Raw genomic sequence first — 20,723 nt, 5'->3', positions numbered from 1 at the left:
TTTGGTATGTATGTATCTTGCTATCACTAGGTTGGAATCACAAGCTGTGTAATATTCTGAGGTATATAAAAACTTTGCTTTCTGTTTCAACATGAAGCAGCAGAGTAGAAAATTTCTGTACTGTGTGAAATTAGAATATTTTCCACAATTTTGTAGCAGAGACAGAATTCATTAAGAACGTAACACTTGCTGCAGGATTCTAATTATAGAAATGAAAAGCCATCTGGTATCAACTCCCCTTCTTTGCCATCATCAAGTTCTCTAAACTCAACACAAGGTAAATGAGAAGGACTCCCAGAAGTTGCTAATGCACCACTCTAGATAATGCTATCATGACTGATTAAGGAAATTATGCTGGCAGGAAATACAGGAATCTACATCAACAACCCTTTTTGATATCAGGGATCACTCCAAGTTGTTTTCTGTCTCCAGTAAATTTGAATCTGGAAAACTTTCAGTGTAAACCCAAAAAGCATATATTTGGATCAAGGGTGATTGGAACTTCAGGATCCTTATCAAAGTGAAAAATATAATTATGTATTACTTTTAAATGTCATCTGTCAATTTTACTTCCTGTTCCTTTATTATACTAAAGGAAGAAGTAGCAGCTGTTGTCAACTGGTATGCTTAGTTTTACACATTCTTTTTAATGTGTTATTTCACACTGCTCTCTGTTAAAGTAAACAGTCCACTCTTTCAATAGTTCTGGTAGCCTGTCTTTCTGTTCCTCCCAACTTTTCAGTGAGATGAACAATTAATGATGGTTTTGTTTGAATTTTTTTCTTAATAATAATAAAAAAGTTCCAGTGAAATTACATTTTAAACAGTATTTCAATATGCAAGCTTTCATGTACCACAGCTGCAAGTATTCCATAAAAAGAAGACAACCCAGCCTGAATGCTTGAAGGTAGGTGCAGCTGAGACTGTAGGATTAGCAATATTTACAAGTACATCACCTGTGTGTCACTGGTACTTGAATTCTATAAGTAATCTGACTTCAAAAGTAAATGAGACACAGGAAAGATAAAAAACAACAAATAATTCAGTACCATGTTTCCAAAAAACCTTTTCTTCCTTTTAAGCTTGTGCACTGAATCTCTTTAACAGAAGCTAAAATAGGCAATTGTGTCTCTGCCATTGAATCCAATCTAATCTGCCTGGGCACACCCTGTCAGAATCTCCAGATTTTGCTTCTTATTTTTGCTACTACTCTAATTTCCACAAGATTCAGACTGAATATTCCTATGTTTTGTAACATTCATCCAAATATTTGGCGAACAAGTGTTCCTCATGGAACACTTGTGGGAACTGTGAAAGTGTAGATTAAGTATTAAGGCAAACATGCATATTTTACATATATACTTTGCATATTTTACAAATATACTTAAAACCACTTAGGTAATAAATGAGTTCTGGAATGTCCTTTATTATGCATACAAAAGAACACAGGAGCTCATGTCCTGAGTACCCACACACATCTCAGCTGGTTCATACAGAACTACTAACACTGGAAGCAATACATTTGCCTGTTTGGGAACTATTAAGAGTATGAAGAATGTGAAAATGAATATGTAACTTCAAAAATTTAATTCTCTTTAATTTAATTTAAGTTTAAGGTCACTTTAACACATACCAGAACAGAGTAGATGTGCAAACACCTATAGACCGGAGAAAAGTCTACAAGATCTTGGGCAGTTAAAACCTGAAGAAAGAAAGGAAAAACAAAGAGTATATAAAACATGTAAGCATATAATCTGCAAAATGGGATATATTACCAACAGAACTTGTCTACATAATAAAGATTCAAAAATGGCTGGCTTCTACTGGAAAAAAATAAAACAATTGCTCCAATCTCTCTTCCTTTTGCATTACAGTCATAAACTTTACTTGTGTTATAATACCACACTCCTTTCTATGTGTTTCCAGAGCTTTAAAGGTCTAAATACTCACTGTTTTATTCAATTTAGGAATATTGAGTACTTGAAAGATGAAAGAGTACTTAGCTAAGCTGAGGTCACCAACACCAAAATGCAGGATTTAGCAACACCAGAATATTCCAGTGGACCACATAACACTAACAGTGGGCAGGCAATATATGATGTAAGTTGCAATTGAATTCCAGAATAACTGGAAGTCCTGTGCAACTGATTGTCCTCAAACATAATGCTAAAGCTAGCATTAATACAAATAATATTTTAGCAGTAATTTTTCACCCTCAACTGCTGATCTGAGCTGGTACACCTTGAAGGTCTTTTGTGTATTTTTCTAACCATCTAAACAAAGTGCAAAGACAGTGAATTTTGTTCACTTTGAATAAGATAAACTGATTTAGTACAAAATTACCTCCTCGTCATGCTCATCCTCATCTTCAAATGTTCGCTTCAATGTGATTTCATTCTTGGATTCCAAAATCCTGTTTCTACCTAAATGCATATTCCGACCGTAGTTTACGTTATTCTGCTTCTGAAGAGCAGAGCTAAAGGTTTTCTGCTGCTGTGCCTGTTTTGAGAGTAGAATCAAGTAAGAGGCATGCAAATCAAATTTCAATACTGATGAGTATATGCTAGGACATGAAAAACAGGTGTTGCAATTGAATACACATCAGTATAACTACAAGGTGCAAGCACACCCTCAGCCTACACCAGTGATTTTGCCTTTAATCAGTTTGGGATGATAAATGAATTCAAAAGTGAATCCTGCATAACTTTTCCCTAACCCTCAGAATGACATTTTAATGGCAGAAAAAAATTTTAAAATCAATCTGTAATTTATCTGATCATAAATTGCAGAGAATCAATATTTAAAGGAAAAACAGGTATCTGAGTTCCCAGATACTTTTTTTGCTGTCTTCAGTTAAGTCTAAGTGAGTAGTCAGCTATAGAAATCAAAGGCACCATATTGCCCTTACTATTGAAGGCAGCACAGCATAACCTTGCAATTAAATCTCATTTATAATAATCAATGCTGCATTTTACAAGAACCTTAGATGACAAAATGGCAACCCAACCTGAATTCTGTCAACAAGAAGTCAAATTAAAACCTTATTTGCTCTCTGAACAAATTTTAAAAGCATTAACTGCTTTAAAGCTTGCCTAGTAGTAGTGCTCTCAAGTGCAGACTATTTTGTGATAGAGCAAGGCATCCAGCTGTCTCAGTCTCCTTCTGGCTCTTACCTCAGCCTTCTGTATGAGTAGCACTTTAGAGAGAACTAGGCTGGTATCTCAACACTTCTTTTGTCTAATTCATCCAGGCCAGCTGGCCAGATAGGCTGCTCTTTGTTTTGGTGCAGTAGCTGCTGAGATACAGACTGTCCAGGAGTTGACTACTCAAAGTACTTCATAATTTCTTGAAGCCTGAGATATACAGCATCTCTCCTTCCTTTCTCAGGGAGGAAACTACTTCTTGTCTAGGGCACTGATAGAAACACACAACATGTTTGTATTTCACAGCTCTCCACCTTTACTCAGAGGTCTGTGGGATGACTGTAATCTCTGAGGGGTAATTTCAGACTAATGAAACTGAAATGTTCAGTAAACAACAGGACTGAAGTCATTCTGTTTGGCTGGCTTACCTGTCTCATGGCAGTTTCCCCAATTCTGTCAGAATGCTTTCGAATACTCTCTAAGAAATCCTTGAGATCTGACATGGATATTTCTTTTATTTCTTCACGCAGTTTTGGAAGATTTTCCATCATTATCTGGCAAAAGCGGTATTGGCTAACTCTAGGAAGATATAGATTTTCCAGCTGCTCCATTGTTTTCAAAGCAGAATAGTATCTACAAAGAGATTAAAATAAAATTATGTAGCTTCTTATAAAAAGTTGGTAAAATAAATTTTCAAATATATATATCAATATCACACATGGAATCAATATTAATTTACTGTATTCTAATAAATAAATCTAATTAATTTACTCTATTCTCAGAAAAATTAACAATCAAAAGGTCATCCATATAATGCTTTTGTTTGGAAAAAAACCCAGTGAAGAGTGACTCAGCCAAGTCAAACTTTAAGTAGACTCCTATAGTATTAACAGTTTTGATCAATAGTCCATCTATGCTGGACTATCAGTCTGCATCCTGCAGAATGGAGACACTGAAGCTATAAACATTACCTGCCCTCCTAGAATGAACTGATTAGGGGATTTTTATGATTTGGAGTTTTTTCTGAAACACAAACTGCCAATCACCCAACACTGCACCAAACAATGAAAAAAATCTTGAAAAAGCATGCCTACAGGTATCTGCCGTCTTCAGGCATATGTGAACACAGGCACACATCTACACCCACCCTCTTTCCGCCATCCTTAAGACAGAAAATACATGTATACACCTATCCTGACCAATGCTTTTTCCAGCAGTGTATCATATCTTGCTGTAAACCACAAACCTATTAGCTCTTCTGACAAAACACAGTCTATCCCATCCAGAAAACAACTACATTGAATCAACAAAGTTACATTATAAACAAATCTGTGATCTCAACCACAGTTTAAAGACAGGCACAGGAACCAGGCTAAACATGAGTAGGACAGCAGCCAATTGCAGATGTGACAATAATTTCCCTTTATGTAGTATTCTTACCAGCTACTCAGCCCCGGAAGGAGTTGGGAAAATGAATTTAGTTTGTCCAATTAGAACAGAATAAGGTAAACCAATGTCTTCTACCTTGGTCTTAAACAGGAAAAGCAGAAACGCTCAGATCAGATGGAGTTAACTTGCTGCTAGTTCCAACCCTTTCTTTTCACAAATGTGGAGTAATATCCTTCACCTTTTATTTCATAATTTTAATTCCTTTTCCTTAAAGTCCGACATCACCTGATTTTAAAAATTACCAAATTATTTTGAGGGAAAAAGCTGAGTAAGAGGAAAATCCCTTCAAATGAAAAAACCTAGACATGTCCTTTATGGCTCTTTAGTTTCTAGATATTACTTTTTAAATATAGTAAGTAAACACTTTCAAAAAATGTAATTCAAGCTTCTGGTTTCCTTCAGTAGACAAGCAATAACAAATGACTAACACTAGAACCATGATTTCTTGTTCAATTCTGAAATTAAGACAGTGTTTTGAACCTTCTTAATCAAGACATTTCTAAGTTAACAACTCAGCATAGCTGGAGGATGGGAAAAATCCTCTCTTTTATTCCAGAACAGAGCTGCTTTCAGAAGACTGCAAATAAAGAGGTTTCAAGTGTAAATTAGGAGCTTTTGTTTGTTATATGCTTGGTTTATATAAAATATACATAAGGTGACGGGAATGTTGCACATAAGAAAAGGTCTGGGGGGTTTATGTGTGCGGGTTTTGTTTTCCTAAATAGAAAATGGCCACGAGTGCCACATGGTGAGACTTCTGGGGAATAAAACCATAATACCGTCAAAATCTTATAAAAGCTTTTTATTTAAATTATACAGATCAGCTTATCAGAACACTGTTAGTTCATCTGGAAGGGTTTTTGACTGCTGGCTCCAAGATCAGAATTAACATAATCCCTTCTAAATCCATTCTAGAGTCCCTTACTAATTACATATATATGGAGCTCAGGACCTTGCCCTTTTAACATCTGCTCTGATAAAGCACTGAAGACTTATTAATTTGAAGGTCATCTGCAGGTCAGGATTTAAACAAAAAAGTTTTGGATATCATTTCATAGAGTGATATATTTACATATTTAGATTTTAAAACTTTCCATAGATTTAACTCAATAATGAAGGTTTTGACAATATTATTAGTTCCCATCATGTATTATCAATCACAGAAGGTGAAGATTGCCCATTTGACTACAAATTAATTAAAGAAGTATCTTCAAAGTTTTTTTTTCATATAAAATGCAAAATTTATAATTTTTTTCAAACTGAAGACACAAGTTTGAAACACCAATATGGGTCATATGATAAGACTGCGCAGAACTGATCCATTTCAACATCAGAACAAGAAAATTGTACAATGTATCTTACTAAAACTATAAAAATGGAACCTTTAATACCAGCAAGAATCAGGAAAGAAAAAACCAACTCAAAACACAAAAGTAAATTTTAAAAAACCTTACAACAAAGAAACAACCACCACCTCTCAACCCCCCAAAAATTAATATTAGTGTTTTGCATCATCTTATTCTTTGCAAAATGCCCCAGGCACAAAAGAGTCAGGTCTGTATAGAATATAAAATATCAACACACAAAAATCCCAAAATTAAAAGAAAATTACCATTATCTTAGTATATATTAAGTATTTCTTTATGCTCTAAATTATAAAGAGAACTTTTAAGATTTTTATCACCAGAGTGTTGTTTGGAGGGAGTAAACAGAAGTACCATAACTTACTAAAAAAGCCCCATCAAGTTAAACTACAGCAGTAAAGAAATTACACAAATCAGGAGCAAGATGAACTCAAAGACTGAATTTTACTCAGAGTACTTTATTTGCACACAAGCTTATTAAGTAAAAAAACACGTAGTTATATCTCAAAATTTCCTGCTGAAAAAACACAAGAGATAAAGCCCTCATTTTATTTTAATTAAGGAAACAAACCTAGTTTACAAAGAAAAAATAGTAGCATTCTCCAATTTTAGGACTTCCCTTAGAGGAAACACTGTATAGTCCTGCTTACTACATTTCCACTGAGTAAATACCTAAAACTTTACTACCAAACACATTTAAGGGAGTTCCTTGGGATTTTTCAATACTGCTACTGAAAATTCAAGCTCGAATTGTGTAAGTGCACAGCCCCCACTAGGCGGTTGGGAGAGCAGCAAAGAAGCCACTCTTCTCCTTTGTGCTTCCTCAGCTAAGACTTTTAAACCCTCTGCAGCTCTTTCCAGCCAACTGTGTCTGTTCAGAGCAGATTCTGCAGTTACTTCCTCTCACTACTACAGTTCTTGTCAACTTGTGTTATCCATGGCTCAGGACACAGATAAATAGGATACAGAGCCTTTCACCTCTAGGTCATCAGTTCAAACATTACCCATGTTGGTAAAGGACCAAAAGTTGCTATCAATAGATGGTTATTTGGACCTCTCTGTAAACCTCTATTTCACCTGCACAAACCAGCATGTATTCCAGATCCAAAATCCTGCATTATCTTAAAGGAGGTCTGCCATGGAAAAAGGAAATGAAATTCCAATCTTTTTTCTGTAACAACTATCCCACAAGCATATATAATACCCACACTTTTGATTTCCCTTCCTTTCAACATAGAATTGAGAGTTTTATTCATGGTGCAAGACTGTAAGACAATGGAATAATAAAAATATGTTCTAAAAGGCCACAAGCAGAGAAAGTCAGGATGTCTTTTTATAAAAAAAGAGCAGTGAAAGCTTTGCTGCATTAACAAATCTCAATGAAGATTTATGAGAAATTATCCTAGCCTAAAATAAACAGTCCTTATTGCCTTGTTATGTCTTGGGTTGTGACTGCTACTCTGACTCTTCCATGAAAAACCTTCACAGCAAAACTTAGGAAGATCAATTTTGAATTCCCTTTTATGTGCACACATCAGCCGTCAGGTCTTTGCACTGACACTGTGATGTCCTTGCAGGTGCTCAATCTTTTAGTAGTGATAAAAGCCAGAATACATGCACTCTGCTGAGCCACAAGGAAATTACCAGCTGAATTACCTGCAAGTTCCATGGAATAGCCACCTGTAGGCTGTATTATAGGGAATTGGAAAGTCACAGGCAAAATAATAACTGTAGCATAGCTAATGAAAGAGTTATCTGAGCTGCAGCAGTAGCCTGCAGCAGAGTCTAAGCCTTCTTCACTCCATGTGATTTCAAGGCATGGTACATCAAAGCTATGGCATCTCCCCTCTCCTTTAGATCTCTTTATGGTATGACAATAACATGTCCAAACCCCTCAATTCAGGAGTCCTTTGACTTTTAAGACTTCCTGTCTGGCAACAACTTCCAGGGGAAAATTGTCAGATAGAAGTCTTTAAGATTTGAAGAGTACTGATGGCTTCTCAGAAAGCACATCAACCATCAATGAATTCTACCAAAGCACTAGCAAATACAGAGTCAAAATGCTAAAAACCATCAGCAATTTTATCTCACCTAAATGATCTTTACATGATGACATTAGGAGCTACAACTTTCCCTACAACTCTAAAACCAGGAATGCTGCTTGCCTTGCCTGACAGAGCAAGGGTAGGCAGCATGCAGGCACCGAACCCAGCGTTTTCAATATTTTCAGGACACTAAATGTAGCATTGTCCACAGAAGACCTTGCACAGGGAAGTGGTGTCATTCAGACAGCACACTCTTCAGTCTGATCTCTGACTGGAGTAGCAAGGGGACTGTTTACATCTCTCTGCAGAGCTGCTCCAGGAACACTGCAACAACATGCTGCTGCTACTACTGCTATGTGCCAGCTACTCGAAGCAGATGCTGGAGCAGTGTCCTGTTCAGAGGTAACACTGTATAGCAGTCAAGCTGATGAGATCTACTACACTGGTTCACATAGAGCAAGTTTTAATTTTAAAAGGGGCACCACAGTGCCATAGCTGTAAGGTCATTCTTAAAGCTTTTGTATTTCTGCAGGAGACTTCCTGGAGAGCAAACATGCTTAGGTATCATATAACACATATATCACTGTCAAAGATCCATCAGATCTGCTGCAATGTCCATAGATCTGATGCGTACAGTTAATCTGAAGCATTTTGGACATGTCTGCACACAGGCTTTAGAGCTGATTGCTCACACAGTGGCTGCTGTTGAGGGTTTTCAGATGTCCAACAGTATGGTAGGATGTGTTGGCTACCCAGAAACCGAAATCCAGACAAACAGTCCAAAAGTAAATCTGTATTACATAGCAGCCCTGCAGCCAACTGACTGTGCACAGCTAGTTCCAAATGGAACAGCCCTGTCCAGACAGACTTGTCAGCAGGAGCTCCCTGCAGTGCTGCCAAGCGCACAAAGAGGCACCACCAGCAACCAGGAGCCCAGAAAGGCACAGAGCACTGGTGTGACTGAGGCGCTGTGAAAAGCAGGCAGGGATCACGGTGGCAGTGATGATGGGGAAATCATGAAGAAAACAGCAGCAGTGGTATTGCTGGGGTGGTGTGTGAGGTGCAGGCAGCAGCCCCAGTGGGACAGGATGCAGATAAAGCAGGGGCAGGGGCAGCCAAGCTGCCATGGAGGGAGGGAGAACTGGGGATTCTGGGACTAGAGCAGCAGTGAGTGGCTCCCTGAGAAAACGAAAAGAGGTGACACGATAGGAAGGAGCAGCTGGTCATGCACCAGTTATAAACTATTATCCTAGAAGTTAATTTATAATTATAGTTTTAATTCTTATTAACAAGTCAATTTGTCAAAGAGGGAAAATCCCCAAACAACACATTATCTTCACTTCATTCCCATAGTCCCATTTAGACAAAAAGCACAGAGAAACCAGATAGATCTAAAGAAAAGTATAAAGAGTAAAATGTCCTTTCTTCTGGTATTATGCATTTAATTTAAATATATCATGATATATTAATCAGATAGTAATGTACTCTAAAAGACCTTCAGTCTCTAAGGGTCTTATTTTTCTTGCTTCTTAAAGTGCTTTAAGTAATAAAACCCAGTAAATTTAATTTCATATTTTATAATCATAATTTCACTACATGTCATACCCATTTAAGTAAGCACTATTTCTCATGGCAATCAGTAAGGTCCTAGAAGTTCTTTAATACATTTTCAAATGTTCTTAAAACACAGATCAGTGTTAGGAAACAAAGACTACACATATACCAAGCTACAGACTAAGAACACTTACTTGTCTACATAAGTGTTTGCTATTCTGTCAATTTACACACAAATGTTACTTTTTTTCTCATAGAAATAAGTTTACTCACCTTTTTACACTCATCTGTTCTTTTAGTTTGCTGTACATTTCCAGCACTGCATAAAAGCAAGCAGATTAACTTGTGAGTCATATTGTGGCTTTAGTTAATAAAAGAGGAAAATATGTAGTGTAAAGGGCAAAATTAGAAATAGAAAAGGATGTGCTAAATTTACCTTATTTAATTCCTATTGTAGCATAAATGTGATAAACCTAGCAAAAATTTTCTAGAATCCAGGTGAAAGTATGAAAACAATAACTGAGCCCTTAACAGCTTTTAAATTAAAAAGAATTAAGGTTAACCAAAACCAGAGAAAACTATACATATCAAGCATATTCATTCACTTACTACATGCCACAACCTGATCTGCATTACCAGTCCATGGCCTGTCTCCATAAAAAGGCAACAGTACCACCTACTGTACTCAGAACACGTCAACAAGACTTTATAAAGAAAAATTTTCAAATCACTTTACACCAATATGACAAACAAGATAAAACCCTCATGGAGCTGTGTGCAATCCTACAATATTACTTCCCTGAAACAACATTTAGAGACTTTTTGCTTATTTCAAAACACCTGCAGTGACACAGAGCTAAAAGAACAATGTTGAAAGAACATCATTAGTATTTTCCCCACTCTTCAAGCACTAAAACCCACCCTCTCAAGCAACAAATTAATTGTTTACCATATTAAAAATATTAGCTCACTCAAAGCTGTACGTGGCTACATGGTTTGCACCATTTAAACGTCTCACTGCTTATGACATTGTTGCAATTGCTCTGTGTCAAATATTGCAAAAGATATGGAACCTTCATGTTGACATCTTTTAAAAAACCTATTCATTTTTTCATTAAGCTGGATGTTACAGGACCAGAACTTAGAAAAAATAGAAGACTTTTCCTTTTGGCTATTGAGACTTTATTTAATTTGCCATCATATTTCACTGTAGGTCACTCACCTGGAAGACACAACTGTAGTTTTTCCACAACTGTTGTAATATTCCGCTGTTGAACCCTACATCGGATGATTTCCTCTGTTTGGGCTATCACCTTAAAGGTTTTTTATTTAAAAAAAGGAAAGAAAATCACACTTAAATTATGCAAATAAACTTATTTTGCTACAAATATTCATAATGTCCATATAGGAAGCGTCATTTTCTCACCTCTTTCCCAGCATCCTGAAGCCTTCGGTTGGTATCAGTAACTTGGACCTTAAAAATAATTTCACCTTTGTTAGACAAATATGCATATATTGCCCTGATGTGACTGCTCACCCTTGTAATCAGATCATGCTTCCTGAGAAACTTAGAACAAAGAAATGCAAATTCAAATTAACTCTACAGCTTGAACTTGAACTTTTGATCGCAAAGGGCTTTTGTTAAATTCAATTACTTATGACAGTTCTTTCTAACAGATTCTGTGGCAAACTTCTCAAATTTACTTGGGATTTTTGAACTTTCCTTGTTTCTGTAGGTCTGTCAAACAATTCAAATCATTGACCCAATTGACCACTGGTCCCTTTTTGATAACCTCAATGAGCTCTATGGGCCATTCATTGTCTGTAAGAAATGGTGATTGCATTTTATGGTAATTAAACATTCATACTTTGCTGAATGCAAACACTGGGTGGTTGATTAACATCAAACGTGGAAATCTCCAAACCACAGCAACATTTTAATGCTGCAGGTGCAGGCAAAGCTCAACCTCAGATTTTCCCACATAGTAAGTGACTCATTAGGTCATCATAATAAGGAAGCACATTCTAGTTTATTAAAAATCTCATTAATTTCTGAACAAAGATGCTCAATGACCTCATTGATGCTGTATTTGGTCTCTTGTTATCTGAATATCCTTTATATAATGGTCTTCTAATCATAACCTCTGATGAACTATGCTCATTCTGTCTGGTGTGCATATTTTGCTCTCAAAAGTGTAAGGAGAGCTAAAAGGGACGGATCTCATAATTCACTATTCTGCATTCTGATCTGTGAGGAAATCTTGGTTCTCATATCTCATGAAAACTACTAACATCACCTACTCTGCTGCTCATTATAAAGTAAAGAACAGGCGTTTTTTCCACGCATAATTGTGGCATTTTCAGTTTTCTAATAAGGACTTTCGATTCTTCTAAGGTCTGACATATAAAAACATGATTAAGAAAAGACCTTTTTAAGAAATACTGTGTTTATCATTTGCTGTCCTTTACCTTCTGAGAAAGACTTTATAAAAAGGCAAAATAATTTGGTAGCATTTTCTGACAACATACATTTAAAAAATCAAAATGAGATCTAATAAAATATTCAGCTTTGTAAATATAAATTACTGTATCAGGCAACATGGTTCTAATCACAAATCCTGATGAATTCACTTGTAAAAATTTACTGTAAACATCAGAGTGCATGTGATAAACACTAAATTAATCTTCAGTAGAAGAGTCCAGTTCCTTCTTTTAGATTCAAAGACAGTGATATATGAAACTCTGAAAAACTTGTTCCTTACCTTTAGCTTTTCTGCATCAGCCCTAACTTTAAGAAGTTCTGTAATAGCATCCACAAAGCCCTGATGGTGAAAATTGCACATCTTCTCTATCTCCCTGTCATGGTTACGTATGCAGGCATCAAGCTTTTCCATAAACTTCTGATGTGCATTTGGTTGGTCATCATATACAGACCTATTAAATACAAATAAGAAAATAAAAGCTTACTTTTTTCACCAGTTGAAAATAGCACATTTGCAACCATCTTTATTGAAACCTATCTCTCTTAACAAGAAAATAAGAGCAAGCAAACTTGATGTTAGTGGCATCCTTTGGTGGATCCACTCCATCAAAATCAGCATTGAAGAAAAGATGGCACAAAGCTGAGAATTGATGGCACAAAACCCAGCCCTTATGGCATTAATCCAGGTGCTTAACCAGTTACATCATGGTTGACCTGAGCCTCACTGGTCTGTTATTTATGCCCTAATGCTCAAATATGGGTACAAAAGAATCAGTTTCTCCAACCACCTCAAATAGCATGGATCGCTTTTCCATCAAATTCCACTCTTTGCTAAATATAAAGAAGTGCAAACATACAAATTTGCTTTCCTGGTATCCCTAGCAGCAGAGTTATCCAACTCAATCAGGCTCGGGTGCCCACAGCCGGAATGGCCGGAGCAGCGCGCGGGACCCTGGCAAAGGCAACCCCCAAGGCTCCATCCCTGCCCAACAGCTCCCAGCGCAAAACCATGACGTGCACACACCTAAGGCTGCCTCCTCCACAGCACCTAACTGCTGCAAGGGCTACAATCAGGTCTTCTGGCTTACTTTACTAATTCTCAAATAATTCACTTAGAACTCCAGCAGGAAACATGACTTGGGAGAAATTACTGGTGCAGTTTGTTAAGTAGCATCAGAAACAGAAATCTGCATGGAAAAATGCACAAGCATGAGAAGGGGCAAAGGAGGCAGAGGGAAATTTAAGGCTTTAGACTTTGGCAGAGTAAGCAAGAAAAGAGGCTTTATATAGAACTGTACCAAAATCAAAGGTATGGAGTCTCCCAACAAAGGCTAGGTATAGACAGTTCCAAAAATTGATTAATACTTTTACACAGCAACAACAGCAAAGATTGGTAGTTTTGAAGTAGCTTTTCACATAGAATGAGAACAGAAATATGAGGATGATTTAATCATACATATACAGACACATTTGTACGGCAAACTACAAGTGTTAAAAAAAGTTACTAAAAATCTTTAAATTGCCTTTTTAGCCTCTTATTTCCTTTCACAATTATAAAGTTTTCTCTAGATATTTACAAGGAGAAGCTGATTAAGAAAAAATAAAAATTCAAAAATATTCATGAAAAGAAAAGAAAAGAAAAGAAAAGAAAAGAAAAGAAAAGAAAAGAAAAGCTGAAATTCCAAGCGTTTCAATGTTACTTGCAGAAGTAGAAGACCCAGGCAACCATGAGTGTCAAAGCCTCTAAAACCCTTACGTAGTAAGAAACTACTTCCCTCCTAATCTTCTTGGAGAAGTGTGGTTTCCCATATTCTTCAAGATTCTCTTTTCTAACCAGACACCTGGACTTTGCTGAGATCTGAGTTCATCATCAGCACAACAAACCTGTAGCTGAATGTCTGACCTTTCAAAGAAGAAAAGGTGCAGAAGAGACTGAAAAGACTCTTGTTATAAGATTCTTTATACTTCCTGAGTTCCTTTTGACCTTGTACAATATATTCAGAGAAGCAACTGAACCCAAGTGACAGAAGAAAGGCAATATGCTGTCCTACATGTCGAAGGAAGAAAGTCAATTCCTTATACCCTGCTTGTTATAGATACTTATTCAGGGGAAAAATCTACCAAATAAAAGTTTCCAGTAATACCCCCTTATGATGGGAAAATAAGGCTACGGTACTGAAAGCAGGCTCTTTCCTCCAAAGTGCACCAGAGGAAAAATAAGACTGTTCACCCATCAAGTTTATCCTTCACTGTTTCTACCACCACAGTTTGAAATGACAGCTGGAAGGAGAAAATGTGTGCCCAGAAGTGTCTCCTGCTGAGGCTCCTGCCAGACTGCCTGAAAGGGCTCCCTCAAGGCTGCCCAGGATGAGCTTTAAAGGGCTCTGGTGGATGGTCAGAAGTGACCTGCATCACCAGGGGAAACACCCATATGCAGAACTCAGTGCTGGCTGGAGGGAGAAGCAGCATCCTGGCCTGGGAGGAAAGAAAGGTACAAGACACAGTGGGCACTGAGTGAGGCCTCCTTAGGCAGCCTGATGTTCTGCATGAGAATGCACAGGGACAAGAATGTGGGCCATAGCACTGTCACCTGGACAGAAATGGGGAAGGGATGAGAAAAAGGTTCAATGACTGATGTGCTAGCACTCCAAAATACCCATTACAGCCATGTGAGTGCTGTTCCATTAAGAAAAGGGTCAGAGATGCTGGAAGCTACAGGGTGGACACAGAGGGGCATCCAACTGTCTTCAGAGCTCTTGGAGAAGAAAAAAGATTAGGAGGACCAGATGATCAAAGTGTCTTCACAGATATCTGGCAAGCATTAACCTCCTCAAATTGGGCTGGACTCACTACCTATACTGCACTGTATGCTAAAGAAAAAAACAAAACAAACCAAAACAAAAAAACCTTCAAAGAAAAAGAAGTTAAAATTATTACTGCTTCTTTAGCCTTTTGTTTAAGGGTGGAAGAAGCCTCCAAATTTAGGTCTCCTTCCAGTGTTCTCAAAGAGAAGTGAGAAAGGAGCATCATTATCACAAAGGCAGGGGATTTCTATCTATCACTATGTGCCCAAACTGTAAATTGTGTCATGTAAGCATAAATGAAAGCAGCAGTAAAACTCAGTAAAGAAAATATAATTAAAATGAGAATGAGACTACAAAAAGATGGTACAAGAGGAACCACCAAACTTTCTTTGATGGTAGCAATGCACTGTGGTTTTGGACTTAGCTATTTCCTGATGATTTGGGGGTATCCGATTGCTGCCTTGATAACTTTTTATCCATTTCACATCTGTGCCAAGACTTTCAGACATATTCTTACAATACTGACAAAAGGAAATCCTTTGCAATCAGAAGATTTCTCTTTAAAATGTTATCAAAAAATTCCAGAAAACACAGCCAGAAGTTCTGAAGTACATACAAGGTAGCACAGGCAACACAGTTTCCATATAAATATATGTACTGATTATGTTCTCCTCAATATTAAGGCCACTTATGCTTAAATTTAATTATAATAAAGTACTGGTTTTTAATCTCAGGGGTAGTAACACAATATTTAATTGAAAATAATACAGGGAATAAATGTTCAAAATAAGAGGGAAGAAAGCAATACTGTGTACCTCCCAATACCTTAATCACAAGACTACACTACCTTCTTAAAATAATAGTTACTATTTTGTCTTGTACATTGTACCCTTTTCTGTAAGGATACTAATAAAATTGTGACCTGTGATTTAAACCAGTACTTTGTCAGACCTCCCTAAAATGTACTGGTAGCATAAATTCCATGTTAATTACGTACGTAAACAGCTCCATCTTGTGGGAACAACAAATCAACGCTCGTCAGCACATGAGACAGAACTGCTTGCCTTTACAGAAATAAATCGTCAGTGTATTTTTAAAAAAACTCACACTTCATATCACAACTTTCTTATCTAGGTGAGAAGAAGATGAATAAACAGGTTTATTGACTCCCTGAGGACACTGTCCTCTGAGGACACCTCACACATGCAGTTTCAGAGGCTTCAGAACAATGTCTGGCCTAAAACACCAGCCGTTTTGAAAATGTAAGTGCACACTGGAGAGCCAGGCCATCTTTGGCCACAGACAGAAATTAGGCTTTTTCTCAAACCTGCAAACACAACTGAAACAATACACACTTGATTTACCTTTTAGGGAACACCACACGTCATAGTTCATTTCTGATACTGAAAGTCATTTTCCATACATACACTTATTCCAAAGATTACCTACAGCTATCTAAATAAAGTTATTTCTACCTCTTAATAATTATCTGAAAGTGTACATTTTAACAGATTATGACACTGCTAGAGATGCTGATAAAAATTCTCCACTTTTGAGAGCTAAATTACCAAGCAGACAAATCACCAATACTGCAATATCTTGGAGAGACATGAAATCCTAAAAGCATCCTAGAGATTATTCTTTAAAATTACAAGACAAAATTAACTGAATTTACAACACACACAGACTTCTGCTGGAAATCAAGTGAGGAAGCAGTAACCCTTCCAGCTCCATTTCTTCAGGAGATGACAGTTACATGCAATTATGTCTACCCTAAAAATCTCTCTCACTGTAAATTGTTTCACATCCAGCAGTAGGAAGTGTCATTCCTAGGATACCAAAGGAATTTTTACATGTGTAACACACAGTTCTTTCAAGTTTTGTTTACATTTATACACCTCTGAATGAAGAGCCCCAAGGATCCTCTTCAGCTTTATGGGCCCCTGAAGTGGATGCTGATGGTCTGAAATACAGCACAAATTTGAACCATGTCAAGCTGAAAGACATTATTAGTTTTTATTAAAACTGCTTTCAACCTCTGATCTGCACAACTATAGACTACTAGTGGTTGATTCATATCATGAAACTTTGACAGGAAAGTTTTTTTCTTGGTATGAGTCTTCAGACTGGATTTAAAAAAAAAAAGGCGAAAATCACTAATGCTGGAGACAGAAGTTTCTATTTGATTTTGGCACCCAAAAAACCCAAACCAACACAACATTATCAATTTTCAATCTGGAATGAGAGAGCTTTAACTTGAGTGACTACTCAGCAACCAGTATAGCAAATCAGTGACAGGACAGCTACTGGTTTCTCTCCTCAACAACATGGCAAGCAGGGAACCCGTGAAGAACAGAAGCAGAGCTGAGCAACTTTCCTGGTAATGCACAGATATCTGTTTATATTCCCAGAAATCTGTATATAAACTGAGACTTTTTTGGGTTTTTTTTTTTTTACTCATTCCAACAATTGAATGAGTCATATTAATGCCAGTCTAGGTAAAAAGAAGATAGTGCAGAAAGTACTTGAAAAAGACAAAAAAATAAACTAGGAGCAGTCAGAGAGTGACCTAAAGGAGAAAAATGTCTGAGTTCACTGGATACATTTTATTGCAATGGGGATATTTTTACCTTGATCCTTTTTACCAAGCAGACTGAAGGGAGAACAACAAGCATAAACAGATTTGAATTCAGGTCTCAAAAAATTATGAAGGAGGATTTGTAGATATGTAACCATTTTCCAATTGAAAACAATAAAATAAGTTTACTTTATACTGTAAAAAACTTTCTTAAAACTTTTACTTTCAAAACTGAAACACAATATGAAAAACGTATTTAATAGGTCTTATTGATGACTTTTGTGTTTACATGCAAAAATATTCTGAAGCACCAGAGGGCACCATCCTATGCACAAAAATACCAACAGTTAAGTAACCAAAAAATCTCCAGAGAACTAAAACTTAACATGCCAAGAATTCCACATAACCTTTAAAAAAAATATTCAAAATAAATTATCCTGAAATAATTTATTCCATAATGACAACTCCATACATACATATTATCACTCTAAGTGAGCATCATAAACTATCTTCACAAATGGTTACAGGCTCCCTTCAAAATCACATTTCTGCTATAATTTCACACAAATATTTCTGTGCATGCAATCAGGATAGATGTCCTTAAATGTCTGAGTGTAGGCAGGAGTAAAAGAGGATGAGAATTTCAGCAATGAGGAGGGAAATAAAAAGTTAGAAGCAAAAAAAAAAATGTTATAAGCCCAAGAATTAATTTAATACATTGAGTGGACTACTGGAAGGGCAGACAATGGAAGTGCATATAGACTATTAACTGTAAAAGAAGAGGAGCCCAAAATAATTTTTGGAAGTTCAGCAAATACCCCAAATTTGCTTTTTCGCTCCTCATCTCCAGTCTAGCTCCACATCTATGGCCTTGAGACCAGAAAATTACAATTACTAGACCTAAGTAAAACTTCTAATGTAGTCTTTTTGTTTTAGCATAGAAAAATAGATTTCAAGAATAATCAGAATGGGAACTAAATTAACTTTGTCTCATATCTATAGCGATAGCTGTAACTTTTCAAAGGAGAGAAGAACTACTCAGGAACCCAGGCTTTAGGCCAAAAAAAATGAACTTGAAGAGTTTATTTTATTAAAAATAAAATCTCCATACTTTCATAAGAAAATACTAATTCAGAAGATAATATGAATTCCTGGTTGGTGATAACTCTCTCACTTAAAAATCATTACTAGAACAGTCTACTAGATAATGATAAAGCAATATTTAATAAATCCCACTGGAGTTTTTTAAAAATTACTATTTCTTAAAGGTTCTGGGATTATTTTGTGTGTTCTTTTAAATGGGCAATGATTCAACTTTTAATTGCAATCCATATTCAGGAAAGACAAACGTGAGCTTATGGATCATTACTGTAAACTTTTTGAGAGAACAATTCTTCTAGTAATCATTTATAATAAGTTCTAGCAGCACCACAGACTTTTAAAACAGATCATGTATTTTAAAATAGTCAAAAAAACATGTTAGGAAAAAAAAGAAAAAAAACAGCAATCTTTTTACAGGACAAAGAAACTTTTTATTAATGACTTGCCACCTTTCACCATTTTCACACCTCCCCCAAACCATCCTGTTCTGTCCCATTTCTAGGATGAATTGAAGGTTTCCCCACCCCTGCCTATATTGCCACAAAGTCTTTCATTTCCTGATTGCACAAGACATATGAAGCAATTAAAAACTGAATGTACATATTCCTTTCAGGATACTGATAACCACTCAGTAAGTGCCAATCAGTTACAGCTCCATGAATGCTGTGACAATGACAGGAATTACACATATCTGTACAACAGCTGTATGAGTTTGACATGGAATGTAAGTCTCACCATGCAACTTCTGACCTTCAAGAGAAGCAAGAGAAAAAGATTCATTTGTGGAGTTTCAAATGAAACACCATAAGGGGAAAAAATTATAATTACTTTGATCAATTAAATTAAGGCACAAAAAAAAATCTGCCCAAACATGCACTTTTAATTCAATTTTTCAAAGTAATACTTTCAACAAAATGCACGCACAAATGTACCAACTCTCAAATGAAGAAACTGTGCTTATGGATAATCATGATTTTAGAATTCATATCTTGCTAACAAAGCCAATTTTGTCCTGATGCTAGAGATGCTCCCAACTAGTTCCCATAGACACAGTGCAAGAAGTAATCCCCTAGATGTTCTCCCTATTTCTCATTTCATTGAAATAAAATCTCAAAATGAAACAACAACACTAAGCTATACTAAATAAAATTCAAAAACAAAGTAATATTTACAATTCAAATATGCATTATGAGTTCAGTGAGATCAGTGCAAGCAGAAAACACTGACATTGCAAATTAAGATTCTGCCCTTAAAACAGCCCTGTCACACTGTGACTATAACCATGGCATCCCTAACCATGATACTGTATCACACACTCCATTTGAGCTGCAATTTCACAGGAAACACTGCAGAAACTTCCTTTGTCCTACAATATACAAAGATATTTTCTGTTTACACAAGTTGCAAACTTTGTAGGGATTTTTCCATGGAGTAATTTCATATAGGTGGTTGCATACACCCTAAGAAGCTTTATAAAATAATGTCCAGGTGTTTCCTGTAATTCAATTGCAGTTATGGTAATAAGCACATTTCTTAAAACCTAAGCAGCCTTTCAGTGCCAGATGCTACCTATGCTCCAGTTCTGCCATTCTTACTCATAATTACATCTCACCACTCTATTTAAAAGCTCACATTACATGCCAGAACAACACAGAACTCAGCTACGGCCTATTCAGAGAAAAGATTTTATTAATCTTAGTTCAGCTGTTATGCTTTGCTTGCCTGGTTTTCCTGGATGTGCAATTTCTGTCAATTGTTCTCACTAATAGTATCCTGTTTCTATGAGCAGGAAAGGGCCAGTACAGTTTGTTAGTTAACATTACTTCCTATAAGCAGGGTCCTTATTCTGTAGTAGCAGCACTCGAGCATTCATTGTTCGTGCTGGATAAGCAATGGATCACGCTGATGGCTGTTAATGGACATCCTCTGCAGCCAAACACCAACTGATAATCAGCACACCCACATTTGCAATAGACTTCCTCCTTCCTGTTTTTGCACTGCTGACCAAGGAGATGCCTCTTCCTGCTGAGCCTTTGTGCGACTTACTGATGTATGAAGTAAGAAACTGAAAAACAAGTGCTGTGCTACCGCTTTTTTTCCTAATTTTGTGTTGTAACAGCAGATAAAAAGGCAGCAAAGGAAACGGCAGCTTTGCTCGCTTTGGTGCTGGCTATCGCCACGCAATGAAGTGCCAAGTTTGGCC

The 20,723-nt window shown here is 36.6% G+C and overlaps 1 protein-coding gene across 6 annotated transcripts in view; it reads right to left on the bottom strand.

The window, feature by feature from the left end:
* EXOC6 (exocyst complex component 6) overlaps window positions 1–20,723 on the bottom strand; it is an 87,224-nt gene that overhangs the window by 54,143 nt on the left and 12,358 nt on the right. For 5 of the 6 annotated variants that reach the window (XM_054277379.1, XM_054277384.1, XM_054277380.1 and 2 more), the window contains exons 2-8: window positions 12,318–12,489; window positions 10,982–11,029; window positions 10,778–10,868; window positions 9,829–9,874; window positions 3,572–3,776; window positions 2,344–2,499; window positions 1,634–1,702 (exon numbers count right to left, since the gene is read on the bottom strand). In XM_054277379.1, coding sequence (XP_054133354.1) covers window positions 1,634–1,702; window positions 2,344–2,499; window positions 3,572–3,776; window positions 9,829–9,874; window positions 10,778–10,868; window positions 10,982–11,029; window positions 12,318–12,489 — 787 coding nt within the window. Of the gene's footprint in view, window positions 1–1,633; window positions 1,703–2,343; window positions 2,500–3,571; window positions 3,777–9,828; window positions 9,875–10,777; window positions 10,869–10,981; window positions 11,030–12,317; window positions 12,490–13,061; window positions 13,083–20,723 lie in introns of those variants that run through there. The other variant, XM_054277382.1, reaches the window with a different exon arrangement.

This window comes from Melozone crissalis, unplaced genomic scaffold (assembly GCF_028551555.1).
Source record: "Melozone crissalis strain CALT ecotype California unplaced genomic scaffold, PUWL_Pcris_2 ptg000019l_1, whole genome shotgun sequence".
NCBI classification, from domain to species: domain Eukaryota; kingdom Metazoa; phylum Chordata; class Aves; order Passeriformes; family Passerellidae; genus Melozone; species Melozone crissalis.
Note: the sequence above shows the minus strand (reverse complement) of the source record. Positions and strands in the feature narration are given on the sequence as shown.